General features: G+C 39.2%; 2 protein-coding genes across 3 annotated transcripts in view; both read right to left on the bottom strand.

The window, feature by feature from the left end:
* Positions 1-919: 919 nt before the first annotated feature.
* The window catches only part of LOC117208723 (von Hippel-Lindau disease tumor suppressor), a 100,186-nt gene continuing 80,292 nt past the window's right edge, over positions 920-20,813 (bottom strand). For both annotated transcript variants that reach the window (XM_033450015.1, XM_033450016.1), the window contains exons 2-3: positions 4,235-4,582; positions 920-3,417 (exon numbers count right to left, since the gene is read on the bottom strand). In XM_033450015.1, the coding sequence (XP_033305906.1) occupies positions 3,120-3,417; positions 4,235-4,461 (525 nt within the window). In that variant the 5' untranslated portion in view covers positions 4,462-4,582 and the 3' untranslated portion in view covers positions 920-3,119. The remainder of the gene's footprint in view (positions 3,418-4,234; positions 4,583-20,813) is intronic.
* Positions 5,676-8,400, bottom strand: LOC117208737. The gene is made up of 4 exons (XM_033450043.1): positions 7,701-8,400; positions 7,088-7,620; positions 6,754-6,985; positions 5,676-6,265 (listed from the first exon to the last, which is right to left on the bottom strand). Exons 1-4 carry the CDS (start codon positions 8,398-8,400, stop codon positions 5,676-5,678), a joined length of 2,055 nt encoding a protein of 684 aa, XP_033305934.1.

Genomic DNA, 20,813 nt, shown 5'->3' with positions numbered 1-20,813 from the left:
CTCGAACTCGATCGATGGACAAGAAGACGAAGCGTTCTCCTTTTGTTCGAGGAGTTGGGATATTTTTCAAACCCATTCTTCTATTTTCGCCTTGTTCCTTTATATCGAAGGAAGCGAGGAAAGTTCGAAACAGTGATAAATCGAAGACCAGGAATTTTTATGATGCTGATAGTTCGGTATTGAATAGATACCCGAGATTGTCGATGTTCTACTCCCTCTCTCTCTCTTTCTCTCTATCTGTTTGTCGGTGGGATTAATTAGAGACCAAGTGACTATTACATGGATCAAGGTAACTCTTTTTTCCAGGTACGGCAAAGGAATAATTTTTTCAACGACAGAAAATCTAGGTTTTAAGTTTCTGGTAGAAACGACTACTAACTATGCTTTTAGAGAAATCGAAGAACGATATTTCACATTCAAAGTTTCACTCTTCGCTTTTCTCCGATATGCTTGATTTTATCTTGTAGCTGTTTCATCGATACAAAATAAAATTTACAAAATTTCGGCGATGAAACACACCCCTTCCCTTAAAATAATCATTCATTAAAATCACACTTCGGAAGATTCTATATTTTAATTGTTCGTTTGGATTCGTCGTTCGAAGCGTTTATCCTGGATGTTTCTTCTTCCTCCTGGATGTTCGGTTTTACCCCATAACCGTCGAATCGACGTTGAAACGATAGCAGAATAGAAATACATAAATTGTTCAATGGCGAAGATTTTTAAACAGAATTAAATGTTTTTTTAAATAATCAAACAACGGCGTTCCCCATTCCAAATGATTTTCCCTACATCTACGTTTTATCGAACAATTTTCCTGATAATCGTAAATCTTCCGGTCCGCAACCAATGGGAAAATGAAGCTTAAAAACGAAAGGAGAGAACGATGGATAGGTTCATCGAGGAAACAATAAATCACTATTTTTTCTCATGCCGTTTAATCACCTTAAAAGTATTCACGAGTAAAAATACTTACAAGTCAGGTAATTTACATCGAGTTAATAAAAGATTACCGCAATGTCCCTTATCACAAGGGAGTCTCTTAAAAAGTAGCAACATTCCCACCGATGGAACACCAGCGAATGTTTAGGAGATTTCATTACGAAAATATAGAATATGAAAAATATGAATGACTATCTCTACGGGAGCAACAGTTCGTTCCTTTATGTACCTTAAATTAAACTTACTAATAACCACGATTAATCGATACTTTAATAGTAACATTCGACCGTAGGCTAATTATATATATGAAACTATTATCGAATTGAAAAATTGATAAAAATGAGTTGCGAAGGAAACGAGTAAAATATTTGTTCCCTCGAGAACCTACTTTTAATTAATCTACCAAACGCAGATCGTTTTTAATCTCGCAATTAATTTAGAATTACATTTATCAGACTTTAATTACTTACAGTTTATTGATTATTATAATTAACGAAGAGAAATAAAAGAAAAGAGGAAGACAATTACCGAAGCGGATAGTTTATCGATTATATCAGAAATCACGTGGAATGTTTTAATTTTCTTTGCGCTTCGAACAGACGTGCAACTTGCATAACAATGCACGATAAGAATTAAACGATATCAAAGAACTGAAACAACGATACACTGTATTTTCAACGTTTCTAATATTTTCTACGTTTAACTCTACTGCGTTCGTTGAATTATTTTCAATCTAATCGCGATCTCTTTTATTGCCAAAAGTTTCATTAGATCGAAAAGGATGAAAAAAGCTTTTTGTTTGATATCGTGTATAAACGATAAACGATCCATCATCGATTAAATTTAAAAGCGGCGATATTCGAAGAGTGGGCATATTATACAAAAGCGTACAAAATATACAAAGAGTATATTCGCCGCAGTTCCTAACAGACGAAACAGATATCTGCCCAGGTCCTATATTTTGAATTATTTTCATATAGTAAGAAATTTTGTCACGAAAATCCATAATCTATTTGAATGTTACAATTTTCTTTCCAAATATTAAGAGCTTTTTTGATTGTCGAAACAAGAGATAAATAGATTCGGGAACCAGCCTGGTTAAAAATTGTTAAAACTGGTGGTTTTTTCGCGGAAAGCGGACAGGCTCTGGAGGAATTCGGCGCGCGCCGATAAGCTCGAAACGTTCAAGCGATAAAATACACACATATATTACACGTATGTACACATTGTACACGTATTGCGGTTTCGAGAGGGAAGCGACGTAACTCAGCAGACTATCGTGGCTTTTCGGTGAATCGAGGCAAACACGTGCCGATCGAGTCAAACGTTTGTTCCGCGAATTTGCTATATAGTTTTGTTGTAATCCAAACTTCCTCCTGGGGAAGTTTCTTCCACGAATTTTCATGATTTCATACTCATAAAATTTCTACAGATTTTTATGTTCTTTTACTTCTGTTAAGTGTACTTGCACTACAATTTTAATATCTATTGTTTTGGTCTTCTATGTAAAATCGAACTGCCACGTTTTCATCGTTCTCAAATCTTAACAATGTATCAAGATACTCGTATCTCGCTACAACGAATTCTAACGAAATTCTGAAACGTTCCGTATAACTCGCGTAATGTATCTATAAAAGATTCCCACGTTGTGGCGTTCAAATACTTAAGTTACCATACACGACGCTTTCGGGTTTGTTATATCAACTCGCGTGTTCGTTACGGCACTAACGGAACTCCGAAATGTATAATTCCTATATGTTAAGTTTTTAAATACTTTTATGAGTCAGAATACGGCGCTATAAATCGATCAACAGATATGTAGTCGCTCGCGCGGTTTCTAACATCGTTCGAAAATCCCTAGCTCGTTACGTGCTGCCTAAAAACCACCGGAGTTGCCAACGGATCCTCCAAAAACCGTCCTGAAATATCCCACCTTCCATTGAGAAGCCTCCAAGTCCAATTTCCTGAAGCTATGCCGCAGCAACCCCGAAAATCCAAAGTAAGTTCCTCTTCAAAGCCAATAGACCGGAAAACGCTTTCCCCGCGAAACCACCGGCAAACCAACCGCTATACTGGCAGAATCTTCCGACCGGAGTCACCTGAATATCACGATGGCGGAGATCCAGGGATCAGAAGAGACACCGGGCTGGCACTCGCTAAGCTGTACGAATCGATCGCTACAAGTTTGGAGCGTTATTTATTTTCTCGTTTTTCAGCAGCATGATCGCGAGCTCGTACTGGAGGCTCCTCGGAATTTCGAGCTGAAACGCCTGTACATCGCGCGTCAAACGACGCCCGACGGCCCTCAGACACAGCTCGCGCAGAGTATAAACCGGTAGCGTGATGAAGACGTCGGTCCTTTCGCGTCTTTGACGGGGATGCGAAGCTACCCTGATGGGATTGCGACGTTCCTGTCTCACTAACAACAACGGACTCGGCTCCGGGAAGAACACCTCCTTCTGGTTCACTGTGTACCTAAAAACCCCCATCGTGCAGCCAGCTACCCTCCATTCGCTTGATAATTATGGTCTAATCGTTGTTCATGAAGCAAATTCGGAGTTGCGTTGAACGAAGAAAGAGATGTAGCGTTTTGAAGCTTTTCCTGAATGGGAAGGTGGACTTTGGGGAAGTGGTTTGTATCGGTTTTTGGAAGATGGAGGGAGAAGCGGTGATGTAGTTTAATTTTGGTAACGAGAAGACCGATGTTGGCTTCGCTTGATGAAGCTGAATCTTGCAAAGTTGTAGTGGCTATCGCGTTTCAAGTTCCAATAGAGACATGTACAAGTACTTTCTTGTGTGGCGAACATGCAGTACCACGTTTCTTATTCGATCGTTATATCTGTCATATCCTGAATTCTGGAATTCTAGAATTTAAGAATTGTTGTAATACGTTTCTTCTTCACCGCGTTTACTATTAGTTAAAAATCTAAACACGTAAAATCTTTGCTTAGATCCAAATGTACGTTTTTAAACCAACTCTTTCTTCGTTCAGCGTCCGGACAAAACGCACAGATCCCCACAGAACAAACTCTAACCGCATTAATGGAGATAGTATCGTCTGTTTCGATCGTTCGAAAGTTCCTTTACCATTCGACCACGCGAATCAGGAAAACGCGAAGGGAAGAAGCAACAGACCCTATGGCTCCTTTCAAATACGATCGACATAACAAAAGTAGAGAGGAAGTTAAGGTTCAAAAGTGCCTTTGGAAATTCAACGGACTTCGAGAGGATCCAATTTTTCCATTTCGAAGAATCTTCGAAGAATTTTTTAGGAATCTTCGAGGAATCCTACCTTTCTCTGGTTTCTTGGTCGACGAAGATCCACGGATGCGTAACGAACGTGTCGATGTCAAGGCGATCGCCAGGCGACAATACACCGTAGCTGACAGCCCGACCTTGATAATCGATCCAGTAGAGAACGACGTTGTGCGTCGTCATGTTGATGAACCTAACGAGGGACACGGACACGTTGTTGATCGAACGAAGCAGGGGCTGCTGTCCTTCCTGGCTCTCCCCCATTCTTCCGGCGCCTTTCTTAGCTCACCCTTTGACCAACTGCGAAACTTCGCTGCGCTCAAAATATCGCTCTTTTTTCCGCCTTGCCACCTTCTCCTCCCCTCGAGTTACGATTTCGCGACGACTGAAAGCAGAAAATCAAACGGACCTGGATTAATCGAGGGCTGTCTGATTCACGTGCATCGAAGAAGATTTTGGTAAAGAAAAGCTTCACAGCATCTTCTTCCTGATATTTGTGATTTTATTTAATATCAGCATGCCTCATCGATTTTACTGTGAATAACTTCACTTGTACGTGTAACACCGCCTGTTTTGTCGACCGTTCGTGGAGAGACGCGATCTCAAGAAGCGCGTCAACGGGAGTCGTAAATTCCCGTTACGATATACAATCGACGCCACGAAACTGATCGGTCCCCTATTTCATTTAAGATAATAGAGGTAGTTGAAGTAATTATAACGCTGAGGTAACAGGTTATAATATGTTATGTATTTCCAACAACTTCTAGACAAGATGATTACGCATGTTGCGTATATATATTAGGTCATCCCATAAGTTCGTGCCGTTTTTCGAGCGGTTATATGTGTTATTTTTTTTAAACACCTATGAATCGTTGTCGTAAGTATTTTCAGAACATTGAACATCTCTTGTACTGTCAAACTTCGTGATTTTCCAACAAGATCCCGAATTTTATCTTCGTCTGTCTGAGGAGAACGCCCGGAGCGTTCCTCGTCTTCTAAACAGAAATTCCCAGCTCTAAAACGTTGGAACCACTTCCTACAGGTGCGAGATGAAAGAGCATTTTCTCCGTAAACAGCACATACGTTTTTCGTGGCAATTGTTACAGAACTTCCTTTCCGAAATTCACATAACATGAGATGTCGAAAATGGATACGCATTTCACTCATGATTTTTTACTGTTAGAAGTCACTGTGTTCACTATATTACGATCTTATATACACGAAAATCTGCTCTAGCCTGTTCTCGATCAGCTAAGCTCAAGTGCATTGGTCCCTTATCGCCGTATGTTTATAAATCGACACATGAAATGTATACACAAAAGTCGGCACGAACTTATGGGATGACCTAATATATATGTAGTAACTGGTGGATTCTTCGAGTAAGGACAAGTGATGATGGTAGAGTTTAAAGTTTAAGGTATTTCAATGAGTGATATTCGATAACAAAAAGACAGACTACGATATCGTCGCACGCCGACTCACACTCCGTGTCCGCTCAACTCGCACTCTGCTTCTCGACTGACTCTCTGGCCGTTGCAGGGTTTGGAAATCTTCGCGTAACCTCTAATGAATTTTCGAAAATATCCTGTAAGTCCCAAGAAACTCTGGACTTTTCTAACCGACGTTGGCTTGGGAAAGTTTGCAACGGCCTTGGTTTTATGAGCGGACGGCTTTATGGTGTTTCCCGAGACTATGTGTCCCAAATACTCGATTTTCCTCTGCATAATACGACATTTTTTCCAATTTATGACCAGCCCATACTGCCCAGTTAATCCTACGACCATTTGCAAGCGTTCCCATGCCTCCTCTAAATTCTTTGCAAGGACAATGGTATCGTCTATGTACACAATGACAATACCCTTGTCCGTCAGTTCTTTGTAGATCTTCGACATATACTTTTGGAAGACAATAGGGGAAATTTTCAGACCAAACGGCAACTTGAGAAATTCGTATTGCCCCGTGGGCGTAACAAAAGAGATATACTTCTGGCTATCCTTGTCTAGACTTACGTGGAAAAACCCATTTTTTAGATCTATTGTTGTAAAAAGCTGGGCGCCCTGCAACGCATCTAAAACGTATTCAATTAACGGCAACGGAAAATGTGGACATTCAATGAGTTCGTTAAGCTCACGAAAATCGACGCAAACCCTGATGGAGCCATCTTTCTTTCGGACTACCACTATCGGACTCGCATACTCCGAGTCTGACGGTTTGATGACACCCTCGTTTGTCCACGCTTCTGTAACGTCAATTCATATCAGAGACCAGGCCATACACCACGGATCCAGATACCTGCATATCCCTGGCGCGCACCCTCAATAGTCTTAAGTGCCTACCAGGGGCCTTGGCATTTTTATAGTTAAGGTCGTTCGGACCAAGCGAGTATTTCCTGTCGTAAATTCCGTCCCTTGTCCTTAGATACCCCCACCCCTAGCTTTCCTCAGACACAGTATCGTCAGTAAGACTTCACTTATTCTGTATCCTTAGAATAGTCAACATATCTATGTCGGTCTCTACTCTTATAAGTCGCGTACTTAATGTATCGTTGTAACTAACGTCTTTCCGACGGCGCCAGCCTTCGCGGTCTTCGCGCCACCGGTTTGTCACTTTTCAGAACTATTTTTGCGGTTATTCCGACGTCTCGCTTCTTCTCCGGCCTATACCCTTTAATAATATCCCGAATGGCTTCACGGTAATGAGGTTCTCGTACATGCGACAAGTCGATCTCGTCGGATTGTTCTACCGCGTTTACCCTCAGTACATCCGGCGCGTCCTCGTGACCGTCGGTCTGATCGTCGAGTCGTAAAAAGGTCACCTCGCCCCGTTTGACTCGCAACTCTACCTGGTCTAAAAAATCGGTACCTAAGAGTAGACTGTGTCTTGTCATTACCTTATTCGAGACAACATGCAGGGTGACAGTAAAGTCGTACCCGCCGACCGTCATTACCCTTGCAAACTCGCCCCAGGTACTATTGCCAGCGGAACCAAAGCCATCAAATCTAAGTTTGCAGTTTCCCAGAGGTGGTGATCCTAACCTCGCATACTCATCCGATCGTATGAACGTAAGGTCACTACCTGTATCCACTAACGAAACAAACCTGCAGCCATCTATAGACACGTCCTTCAAGTACTTTTTCCTCTCCGGTTTTGAGATTACGTAAGTCTTTACTTGTCGCGCTGTACAATTCGCCGCCACATGTCCAAACTCGTTGCATTTGAAACACTTCATACCTTTTCCTTTCTCCGGACACTTAGCACTTAAGTGATCCGCTCTGCCACAATTGAAACATCTTCTATTATCACTCGCTGTTGGCCTCGGCCGGCTTCGCACTTCCGATCGTTTTCCTTTATCCTCCTTGTGTCCCCCAAACTCTGTCTTCGCCTTCATGTCCTCCCTCATCTCTTCATACTGCTTCAACCGTTCTTTTAGTTGTTGCATGGTCTTGGCTCCATACAACATAGCCTTGTTCGCAGGCTCGTCGGGAATGCCTTGAACGATATACCTGACTTGCGACGGTATATCGACTTCTGTCGCAGACTCTCGTCTGGTCTCTTCATTCTATTTGCCAACTCCTGGTGTATCTGTTGGTCAGTCACGGCGTCTTCGAACTCATCTTTTAACGCCTCCTTCAGCTTTATCCAGGACTTCGTGCATCGTTCTCGCTTTACGACGGATTGAGCGGAGCCCGTGAGTAGTTTCTTAGCGAAAGCTACCATGTGGATGTCTGACCACCCACACACTTTCGCCATTTCCTCGAAGTCCTCGATCCATCGACTTACACTCGGCAGACCGTCCCCGCTGAATTTCTCTAGCGAGTCCTCTACGTCTCTGAACGTTAGCAGCATGCACCTAGGCTCGTCTTGCCTCGGTCGTTTTAACACTGGAGTTACCCGAACTCTGTCGTCTTGCCTATTGAGATTGCGATTTCCTGGGCCGTTAACGTCCAAACGGTCCCCAACCACGCTAATCTCATCGTCGTCGTCGTCTTCTTCTGAATCATCGTCGTCATCCTCCGGGTCGCCTCCTCGTGCACCATGCTCCCGTTCTACACGTAACGCAGCAAGCAGTCGCTCTACCAGCTCGCGTTTTCTGCCCGCTAGTCTCAGCCGTCGTCTTCTCAGTTCGTCTTTTAGTTCAGATGTTCGCATCTGAACCACCTGCTCGTCGGTCAATCCTGCTTCTCCTGTATCGTAGTCAGTCATTGTTCTCAAATACCACTTTCACGAATAAACCGTCACTTAAACTCTTCACTTGTCACTTGGCACTCTAAATCCCGGAGGGGCCCCCAAAAATATGTAGTAACTGGTGGATTCTTAGAGTAAGTGATAAGTGATGATGGTAGAGTTTAAAGTTTAAGGTATTTTAATGAGTGATATTCGATAACAAAAGGACAGACTACGATATCGTCGCACGCCGACTCACACTCCGTGTCCGCTCAACTCGCACTCTGCTTCTCACTCACTCTCTGCCCGTCTTAGCACTCTATTGTCTTTTGCTGGGCCCACCGCACACGTGTTCTACAGACGCTCGTAGCCAGGGTCACGTAGGTCTTTTCGGCAAAGCTATTTACCTGAAGGACCCGGTAATGCATTGATAACGTAGTTAGCTCGACGTTTCTTGGGCCCTTCTCCCCGATACTACATATATGAGTATATGTTAATTAGTTAATGAGTTATAAAAAGTAGATATAGTTAATAAATATATGTTGACTGAGTTAAAGTAGTGAACCCAGTGCAGAGATGTTGACTGATCTGTAGTCGTAGATCCAGTGAAGTTCGGTGACGATGTTATCGCAGAGGAAAACTCTTGCTCCACCACCGGTCTCTTACGAATGAAAATCCCGGGGAAAAATGGGAAAATCCACGTTTCCCCACTTTTTATTTGATGAAGCAATAACCATAAGGAACATTTTGACTCGAAGGTGGTTTGTACCACTCAACGGCCTTAACGGTCAGATCGAAATGCTTAGTTTTACGACAGCTCCTTATGATTATCACGGTCCAACTAATTATATTGACGTAGGGAGTGGCTGCCTCGAGCGAGGGATATATTCCGGGCCAAGCAAAGAGTCACCGGACGAAACATCGCCAATCTGCAGATTTTACATTTACAATATTGTAACTACAATTTTCCCAATTAATTCTGGTAATAACATACCATAAAGTAGCATATAAATTATTAAAGTTAAAGCACTTTCGGAGAGGAAATTGATGAGATGTGGCCTTTTTAATGTAATTACCAAGTATAGGTATGTTTTACGCTTTCGAAATAAGAATATTTTACATCTTAGTGCGAATTGTATAAAAGTTTCGTTGTTAAAGATTAAATAAATCAAACGTGAAAGTTTGGTAATTCATCGTAGACGTCCAACGGATGAACAGTATTTGTTTAAAAATTCGAACGCGATGAATATTTTCGTCAACCACCATCGACAAGGGAAGGAGACAGAATACGAGTCGGAAAATCGATTGGACATAAACTATTTTTCTAGCCAAACAGGCCGAACCAACTGGGTACGTTGGTCAACATATCATAAAAAACATTGGAATATTTGTCCGCCGATTTTTTCATCTCCTGCTCTCTGACCGTCTCTTTCGCGTGTTTGTCCATATCGACTCCATTTCTCAACCAAACAGGAAAATATTTAGGGGAAAAGGTACCGGCCGTGTGAAATCTAATGGATCTATACCATGTGAAAAAAGAAAACGCAAATTGAATATATCACGTTTCGTCGCGAGGTCACTCTTTTCAGCGATATCCGATATGTTTTTCGAGGGAAAATACGGTGACTTGTAGTGTCCCTCAAAAGTGTATCATTTTAATAATAATAATAGTAAAGTGTATCATTTAATTAAGCATATCCATCATGAGTGTCGCGTTTGAAATGTGACGAGATTTGATTTACAAATAATTGGAAGGTTGGAATACGTAAAAATTTCGATATTAGAAAACCTGAGTATTCGAGAGTTTTATGGTCTGAAGATTTGTGTGTTGGAAAATTTGGATGTTGGATAATTTTCAAGTTCGAAAATTTCGGAGCTTGAAAATTGAAAAATGCGAGAATTCGAGAATTTGGAAATCCAGGAGCTGTCTGAAAATTTAAATGCGAACAAACTTGGAAGTTGAAAAATTTAAATATTTGAAGATTAGAAACAATTTGAAAAACTGGAATGTTTAAGCGTTCGAAAGCTTGAGATTTGAAACAAAACGTCACCTAAGCATTGCAATTTTAAAGCAATTGACACGGTTCAATGCGAATAAATTGAGACGAGACACGGTCTAAATATAAATTGAGAAAGTTCAAGAACCGTCTGGCGAGCCAGGATCGCTAATAATTCATTTAAATAATATCTGACATTAACTCGACGCGAGACACGTTTATTTAACCAAGGCAATCAATCATGGGATGGTAATCAAATAGCTGTACATTCTCCGACGATCTCGTGCGTCAGTGAGAAATGTCGAGACAAATGAAGGCGTACCAGTATTCCTGTTCTATAAATATAAGTTGTACTTATCAACTAACAATGATTGTTCGTGAAAAGTCTATTACTAAAATTAACACGTTTCTGAGAATACAGTTTCCTACCGTGACAAATTAATTTATCTGTTTCTTCGTTTTAAGATCTAATTAAATTATTTCTCCACAGTCTATAATTTACCTACGACCACGTGAAATTTATTCATTCACTAGTTCAGATAAAAGATATTACGCAAGCATATCGTGACTTTCATTTCCTCTAAACAATCCCAGTCGTTTAACGCTAAAACAACTAGTCTCTGGTGTATAAGTAAATATGATGTATGTGATTAATTGTAATCAAAATGGTACGGTGAAAATGAAATATGTATCAGGTTGTCCGGAAAGTGTCTTTCTTTCGCAAACGTGTTTTTTACAACAGTGCACCTTCGTACAAACGTGAAACCAAGTCTGTGAAATGTCACGGTGTTCATCTCAACAGAACAAAATGGATCGTACGTAATTCGACAAAATAATATAAAACAAAAAAAGGTGTGCGTCTATTGTTTCCTCATAAAACGAAAAAAACTTTTCGGACAACCTAATATAATTATGTTTCGATCTCAGGAAAGATCTATATAAATTTGACCAAGAGCTGTTGCATGATTATGGCAATTTTAATTGAAAAAAGATCGAAACCAATGGTTCTTATGGATTTGATAATTCTAGTGTTAAAATCAACGGCTTATTATTAACAAAAAAAACTACATAATTCAAATCCTACAGCTTTCTAATTTACCTAATTCTAAAATACTTGTAATTTATAAATATCTTCTTCTAAACGTGTTTTTATCATTAATGAAATATTAATTCCACTTGGAACGTTCGATTTCTCGGTTAAATGGTCACCAGAACCAAACGAAGAAATGAAATTAACGCGAAATCCTACTTTTCAATTAAATTTTCGCGTCAAAGGGGAGGCAGCGAAAAGCGTACAATCGATTGCTCGGATATGCGCGTATTATCAAACAGAAATGGGAAGCTCGCGAGTATCTAGCGTTTCCGGGATTTCACTTTTCCGGTGAAAAGCCGTAATGGAGTTTTGGCGTTCTCCGCCATTGTTTTGCTGTTTTATAAGCGGATGAGAGTACCACCACCGTGATGAACGGCAGCAGAACAGAAATAACGATGATTTTACACGATGCACGCGTCGACATATCTGAAACGAATTTCTACAATTTTCCTCTTCCTGATATTTAAACGGCGTTTCTTCCCGATTATTCGTTTCACAAAAAGTTTCTAGTCGGAAACGATAGCGAAGTCAATCGTAAGTGGCAAAGAGAAAAATTCTCTTTCGGTGTAACAAAATTCGAGAAGCTTTTACAGATTTATCTTTTCTTCGATTTTTGCAGAAGCTTGATGTCATTTCTGAATGTCGAGAATTTAGAAGTTTAACTATCGCGCAAAAAGAATTTTATATATAACGAAAAAGAAAAACCATTTTTATTTCGTTCTTCGTTAAAATCGTCAAAAAGAAAAACGCTTTGATCGATATTCTTTGATCAAACGTGATAACTACAGAACGTAACCGATGAAAGCCAGCAGAAATGATAGAGAATTTTTCAAAGAACGATATGAAATGAAAGTGGTACGTTATGAAGGATACGATAATTTGTCAAAAATCGGATCTCGTTACTCTTCGGACTGCGCGTACAAAGAAAGCGCTCAAGTACGAAACAAAATATAAACGGAATTACGTCGACCGATCAATTTACCAGGATCTCTCAAAGGTAACAGATTCCACAATTGCCAACCGAGGATCCGAAAAAAGCGAAGCCCCATCCCCTGCTCTAATAATCGATTTCCTTTCTCCGAGAGCTATACACGAACAGCATAATAATTCCTTCTTCAACAGGTCGTAAAGCATTTCATCGCGGCTATGAGGAATTTCACGCTCACCGTTTTCATTAAAACTTTTCCCTCTGTCGGACATCAATGACCGATATAACCAACGAGCGAATATCGACGAACCCCACGGTTAGAATTAGCGATGACAAGGGCGGCAAGATTTACGTCGGTCGACCAAAGCCGCAATAAGAAGTTATTCTATATATCTTTCGCGATTTATCGCGACGCGAGTGCCGTTTTTCCCCGTGGGACTCCAAGTTTCCACGAAACTTCTGTTCGTTCGTGGATTCGAAGATTACAGTCTGGCGCGGATTACGCTAACAATATCGTTCGAAATGATTCTTCGTATTAATTTCCGACGTCTTCGACGGAATTTCAATCCGGATGCTGAGTGTTTTCACTTATTTCTTTCTATCTTATTTATTATTAGCACGTAGTAATTTATTTTACAAGTAAATTTTAATTTTACAAATCTAAAATATCTCCTAAAAATACAGCGACAATGTTGGTTATAATTTCTCCTTAGTAATAACAATTACTATTATTGCTATATAGTATCACTTGTTATACTCCATTGTTTATTTCTATTTATAGTTGCGCCATTAAAAATGCGGCAGCTCAACGTGAAGCGTTCGTATAAAATAAAAATATTACTTTAGTGTAGTGTAGTGTAGTTTAGTGTAGTGTATGTTTATTTTTGTGAGAAAATATCACACGACGATGTATAATGCCAGTTAGAGATTACAATTTGGAATTTGGAAATCGCGTGAAACATAAATATTTCCATTTATTTATTTTATTAATTTCCTTGTTAATTTTCTAATTCATAAAATATACACGTCAACTGTTTGTTTGCAGATCGTAGCAAGCTGTAAGAAACGATAACAAAATGTTGCCACGAATAGCTTCTTCCGATAGAAAATAAAAAGCGATCTTCTTGCAGATGTTAAATAAATTAAATAGACTGTATCAATGGGCTTAGAAAATTTCTCGTGGGGCAAACGCAATGACGAGCGAAACAAGAAGAGGCGAATGAAGTTGATATGACATGCAGGAAGTGAAAAATGGTTGTTTCGTACTCGTTACATGTTCCTGGAAATGATTCTTTGCGGGGGAGTTATAATGTGTTTGCGGACACAGAAGATAAATGAAGGAAGTTCATACACAGAAAATGAGAAATAATTGTGCTGTGTAATGCGACCGACCGAAAAGAAATTCAGTGGCCTTACGGTACTTTACTGTAAAACTAAACCCGAACTTACATCGTTTTACTATGGAGAAACACGTCGGATGAACGCTGCTTTCATCCTCGGTATAGTTCACGGATGAAACGTGTTTCTTCGAAGTGAAACAGCGTAGATTCGGCTTAACCTACTGTACGTTGAATTTAAGCAAAGAAAAAAAAAATTTGAACTTTTAATATTCAGTGGAATAAATAAACACGATTAATACAATATTGGGAGAAATAAATAACAAAAATGAATAGAACCAACACGAAATTCAAGATCGAATTGCCAATATTTGATAAAATAACAAACGAACATAAATCTATCGAAAAATATTATCAACGGTCAAAAGAGATCGACAAAAACGAAAGCTCTGTCTGATTGAAGAATTTTCTTCAAAACTAATCTACTGTTATTTAAACAAACAATCAATGCACGATTCAAATTTCCGATACTCGGTAAAATAAAAAACAAACATAAATTCAATCAATATAATACTCAATGAAACAAATAACGGAAATAAATACAAGCAAAGCAAGATTCAGTAGATAGAACTTTCGATATTCGATAAAATAACTAAACATAAATCAATGAAAAAAATATCATCGGCCAAGGCTCATCGAGAAGATCGATAAAGATGAGGACTCGGACTGATCGAAGAATTTTCTCATTTCGACATGGTGGAGACGCGTTATCGTTCATCATCCACTTTTCCCCCGAACGGCTTTTTCTCCGCTGACAGATTAGAGTCTGTTAAAAGTCGATGGCCGGTGATTCCGACGCCGGGATAGCGAGAAATTGTGCTTAAAAGCCACGACTCTATTGTTCCTTGTCTCGTTTCGTATCTCCTTCTTGTCGCTTGCATAACGCGAGTCGCAATTACGTTCGAGGGAGTCGCGTGTTCGTCATTGGGGGAGAAAATGGAAACGTCCAGGCTAAAATATCTCGCAATTGTCCTGCAAGATTGGGGGTCGATCAAGCCGCATCGCGGTCAGAGCTTTCGATTCTCTCGGCTGAGAGAATCGTATCGATTTACAGATCGAATGTGAAGAGAAACTTGAAATTTTAGAGCTGAAGGTTAATTGTTTATACTTCTACTTGCTGAATTATTTTCTTATAATTTGATTATTTTATCAAAGATAGCGTTTATCCAAGATGTTTGATTATTTCGTGCAAAGCTCAATTAAGTTTTCAAGTTCACGGGATAAGTAAGTTGTTGAAGCTACCTGATCCTATTTCTTCCTTTTTATGCTAATATGTACTAAGCGTGGCAAGCGTAAAGTTTCGTAGGAAGTTTCTTAGACTTGACTGGATATCGAAAGTTGTGCTTTTTACATGTTTATTAAGTCGACGATACGCTAATTTCTTCCTTCGAACTTCCTTTCACGTTGTTACTGGTTATACAAATTCTCAAGTATGTACATACTTCGGCTTACTACAATTTACATGGAATCTTAAACATTTACAAATGTATAGTGTTAAACCTGTCAAATGTTAAACCTGTACTAGAAATAGAAGATGGAAATTTCTAAGTGAAACATTAATACGAAACATACGTAACTAGATTAACCAAAAATTAAATCTTTCATCAAATTCAACTTCTTTAGAAGACTTTACAACCAACAGCACTTTACACTGACCTGTTGTTGGAACAATAACTTTAGTATCAAGGACAACATTAAGCAAATATAATTTTTTATTTTCTCAATTTCCACAGATATTTCCCAAAAATCCTTTAAGTAAACAGCAAGTATGTGGAGGAACAAGTGAGCACGGTTAGATCGATGAGGTAAAGGTTACAGGGTTGGATCCAAGAGAGATAGTTGTCTGACGATTTCGACTATCGTGCCGGTGAAATTACAGCTAGCGGAGGCGAGCCGAGCCGACGTTGTAATTTCCCTGGTAATTTGCAACTAACTCCGCGAAATGGCCGTCAGCAACGAGGCAAGGATCCCTTCAAATTGGAAATAATGAACCGTCGAACTTGGTCAGGCGATCTTTTCCGTGCCGGCAACGCAGCCCACGGTGAAACTTTCTTAACGAACGTGTAATTCGAAACGCACCGGTTGCTGAATTTTGCTTCAATTTTAACGAAGCCGAGCAAGAAGTACGCCCTGTTTACCGTGCGGATGGAACTTGGAATGATTTTTGATCAGTTATTTTGTCGATCGATACGCGAGGCATTCTCGAAACGCAAGTTAATTGCGAAAATAGGAAACTTCGGCTCGTGTGGGTTCGCTGGTTTGTCTAATTATCGCAGAACGTTTAAGTGGCGGAATTGGAAAAGCTGAAGAATCGCGAAGATAAAGGATTCGAGGAGCTAAGGATTCAGAAGTCTGGAAACATTGAGAACCGAAGCTTTGAAGAGTTTGCAGAATTATAGAATTTTAAGACTGAATTAACGAGAGATTAGAAGTTCGGGAAATCACAGAATTAGAGCGTTAGGAAATTGAAGGATTATAAAATTAAGGTTCAGAAGGACGAAGGTCTGCATAGTCGAGAAATTAAAAAATTGGAGGACAATCAAAGAATTAGAGAATTAGAAAATAGTTTTTAAGGTTAAGCATCGTTTCATTAAAAAACAAAGAATTTCTACTAGATCGATGGTACAAGAAAATTTGATCAAAAGGGAGAAATCGATCAATTAAGTAGTTACGTCCATCAGTCGAGGTAACAGTGCTAATTTAATACTTCTTTATTGGATAATCCCTCGTCTTCTCGATCATTCTCAATGAATGTTCTTCGTCGTTGCGGTGGGAGATCCATCAGCTACTTTCTTGTATAAACAGACGCGAGAATGGATATCTTTACTTTGCTTAATAAAGATCTATTGTACTCTTTCACATCGTCATGAAAATCATGACAATACTTTTAATCGTTGCATCTAAGAGTCAGCAGTGAAAAGGTTAACGACTATATTCGCTAATTTATTACGTTGTCTCTTCTTGTACTTGGCTGAAGATACTCTGGCCAAAAATCCAACTTTCTCTGTACTCTATAACGAGTGAATCTTTACTTAACTTTCACTTTAACATCTTCCTTGTAGACACTACACTCGTCTGCAATACCAGATTTCAAAGGAAAAGAACGTTTCTCCGAGTTTGGACAATTTAATTAACAGCAGTAAGTTTTTAGTATGCTAATTGGAAACAAGAAAACTAGAAAGTAGAATTGTAATTTGATCAGTGGAGAACATGATCTTTCAATTTCTCTTCAATACATGAAACCATTACTGAATCTTGATTCAGGGAATATCTATATTCAGGGAATTCTAATTAAAATGCTAAAAGCTAAAGAAACAATTTAAACAGTCTCGATAAACAACGAGAATCCCTAATCCCCCAAAAAAACCTAACCATAAATCCTATGAATCAAATTCCTATTCAAACTGTATACTCACTTTTGATTTCCATTGTCTCTCACGGAAAATCAAAATTTCACTTCTAATCCTGCTACCTAAACTTCGAATCTCATTCTGAATCAACAGACCAAAAATACGCTGCCCTGTTCCTCCCTTCCTCATCTCCGCGCGAACAAATAAACAAACAAACAAACAAACAGACAGACAAACAAACACCCCCCGATGCCGATATTTCGTGTAGCAGCTGGTGTATCACCGGAACCATAAACGATCGCCGGAGTCGATCGAAGCGAGAGGCAAAAGCGCAATGTGCATCGACGCGGAGGAGAACCAGTATCCTGTTGAAGGTTCGGTAAACAGCGGAGCCTTAATTTGCTGCGAGATACATGCAGAACGACAGCGACAAGACGATGCAGCTGCGGCGGCGAGCAATCCGCAGGATCGGCAAGTATTTACTTAGGCCGAGCAGTCGCAGAAGGAGAGAAATTGCGGCTGCGAGCCGAGCATCGCACCGCTACCAGATGCACCGTCGCTTTATTACGTTTCCGGGTTGGCGTTTTCCCTCCTCTCGAACTCGCCACAGAAACGACAAATATCGGGCTACGATAACATCGACGACTAGAAATCCACCAAGAGGTAAGGAAAGGTCTTAAAAGACTTCCGATTTCGCGAAAATATACAAGCGATTTCGTTGAAATTTAGCGGATATATGTGGCTACTCTGTTGCTCGCGTCGGTAGACGATTTCGAAACGTTGCGTGTCTAGAGCAATGAGCGAAACTGAACACACAGTCTTTAAAATACGAATAGTTTCCTTGAAATAGGACCAGACGAGTTGATTTTTTATTCAGAAGTTGTATCATTGTTTCGAAAATGTTTTCGAAAAAAATTCCAATTGCTCGGAATAGCGAAGAACACGTATTGTTTAAAGTTTCATTACAGGTTCGGCTAAAAATCGTATTTTACAATATTTTTTACAAATCATCTACGAAGCTAATCCTTCTAATTTCTATAAAAAAGAAAAGAAACAAGTCGTTTGGCCTAATTTAAAAAAAAATTTGTTAAAGGGTACGTGTTCAGTTTTGTTCGTTACTGTAACATTGGAAATAACATAACGACGAGTGGACTGTGGATTGTTATGCATTTGTGGGAAATTTAAAAGCGCAAAAGTGGACAGAATGCATATAATATGCAAAAATGAAAAAGTATTCAAAAATATTCTAGCAGATTTAGCGAAGTTTACAGAATATTTTACGAGATAAAACTGAATTAAAAGATCAATTATTATCAAAGCTTCGTCAGCCAGAAGGGGTGGTATTAATTGGAGTAGCCTATGTTGGTCGATAACGCGTTAATAACCAAAGGATTTAATACTAACATGCATCGGATACGTATTTCTAAATTTCTCCTTCCTAACACACCTGAATACTTGGACAATTTTTGCATTTACATTTTATCCATTTAATTCTTGAACTTTTCAAATTCTTCCACAATCGTACGAAAGTAAGGTGATTTCTCGATGATAAAATAAATTATTTCAGTCATGGGAAGATCGAATCGATGCAGGAACGTATTACAGAGTCTGAACAGTAGTTATGACAAGTTACAAATCACACGTTCTAAACTGCATAGTGAAGATCTGAAGCAATTTAATGAAAACCTTGTCATATTTCACTAGGCACTCGCAACAATGCAAAATAGAATATACTGAACGTATTGAAATAGAAATTTTTCGTGCAAACAAGTGAAATTAATATTCCGATCCGATGAACAATTTACCAGTCAATGATAATCCATAGAAAAGAGATCAACTAGATTGAAATTAAAATTAATTATGCTTGATGAATCGCGATATTATAGCGGAAATCGCGAAATAACCTCATTGGAAGGTTTATTAGAAAATTCCAAAAGCCATATGAACCAATAAATCCAACGAATCGTTTGAGCTATGCAGCTCAAACAATTGAACTATTGAAAAGCTTATCAAAAGCTTCGATTAAACCACCGTCACGAGTATGAGATACCTCACAAGTTTCAGTACTGAGCTATTCTAGTCCAACGTTAAATAAGTGAAACCCCAAATGTTACGTTAAATGACTCAAGTGTTATCACAACACAACCTTGCAAATACATACGCAACGATACACTACTTTTAGAGAAAGATAGAACACAATCAATGGAACCGATTTAGTGAAATTGCGAGTTAAAGCATTAAGTAGTTAGATCCATTCATGCGCAGCCGCACATGTCGCATAGTGAATACAAAGTTGTTCATACAAAATCGCACTTATTATTGTATTTATATACTAGAATAATTAGATTATAAATTCTGCTTATAGATTATAATCTATATATCTTTATTTATTAATTTATAATCTACAAACACGATTTATAATCTAATTATTCTAGTACATTCCAATTTTTCTAACTATACATTATAATCTATAAGCATAATTTATATGTGCATATATATGTAATCTACAATCTGTAATCTGGTTATAAATCATAAAGAATTAGATCCAACTACATAATAAGTTTCACATCATTTAGTAATGCTTTAGTGTTACTTAAAATTACTCTTTTACAACCCTCGAAGCACAACTAGTAACTTCAGTCTAATTCTACGACCTCGCTATCCTCTTTCAACGATTATTTTCTAAAAAATTCCTTCCGGAAGGAAGAAGAGTTGTTAACACGGAAGAGACAAGGATACAGAGAAAAAGGAAGAAGACGAAGAAGAAAGAACAAAGGTGTAATACAACAGTTGGATACTGAAAATGATTAATGCTGGTACATACTCTGTTTCTATTTGCTCGTAGCCGGGCAACGGTTGTCCATGGGGTGATCTATGCTGCCGATTCCAGCACTGATTCCAGCCACGTAACCGTCTACTCTCCACGCGCTTTGTGGCCGACCATAGGTTGGCAAACAGACGAAAACGCCCATTGTATATCGATTGTGTTCGCGCTCGATCGCGAGAACAATGGAGATAATTGAGCGTACAAATTACGATAGCGAGAAATACACAGGCTGGCCCGGGCGTAGCCATACACATTCGCTTCGGACCTGGCAATTAGGTAACGCAGGGACACTACCAGTAAGAAGAGAAGCTGCTGCTTGTTTGTGGTACTGAAAACACCATCGTTCCCTTTGACATTCACGAAAACGAGATGAGGAATTGGGTGTGTAACGTCGGGTCTGATCGGACGAAAATTTTGTACTACTCAAGCAAGAGCTGTGAATTTTGGGTTAACGTTGTTAGGTTAGGAAAGCCTTAAAAATTGTTTCCGTCTCTCAATTTATACTTTTTTCTGTCTGTATTTATTTTCGGCTGCAATCATCGTAGAGAAAGAATCTGTTCTCGTGAAGAAGCCTAGTGCGTTTATGCTGCACTCTTCGTTCAGTTATTTTCGACCCGATTATGTTTTTCTAACTTTAGAAAACACAATATCTACAGTCTGGACTCTGAACATATAATTTCGTCTGAGGCGTCATCTGAAAACCTTACGAATTCTTCTGGTATGCTAAAATTAGTGTGAAATTGAAATATAAAAATTCGAGAATCGTAGCAGGGTGAAAATTGGAAAACTCAGAGAATATGAGTTTGGAGGGAGGACATTTTGGAAACTGAGGTAAGTGCGATGTTTCTGTAGATATTTTA

Source organism: Bombus bifarius, unplaced genomic scaffold (assembly GCF_011952205.1).
Source record: "Bombus bifarius isolate JDL3187 unplaced genomic scaffold, Bbif_JDL3187 scf7180000008161, whole genome shotgun sequence".
Classification (NCBI taxonomy): Eukaryota; Metazoa; Arthropoda; class Insecta; order Hymenoptera; family Apidae; genus Bombus; species Bombus bifarius.
Note: the sequence above shows the minus strand (reverse complement) of the source record. Positions and strands in the feature narration are given on the sequence as shown.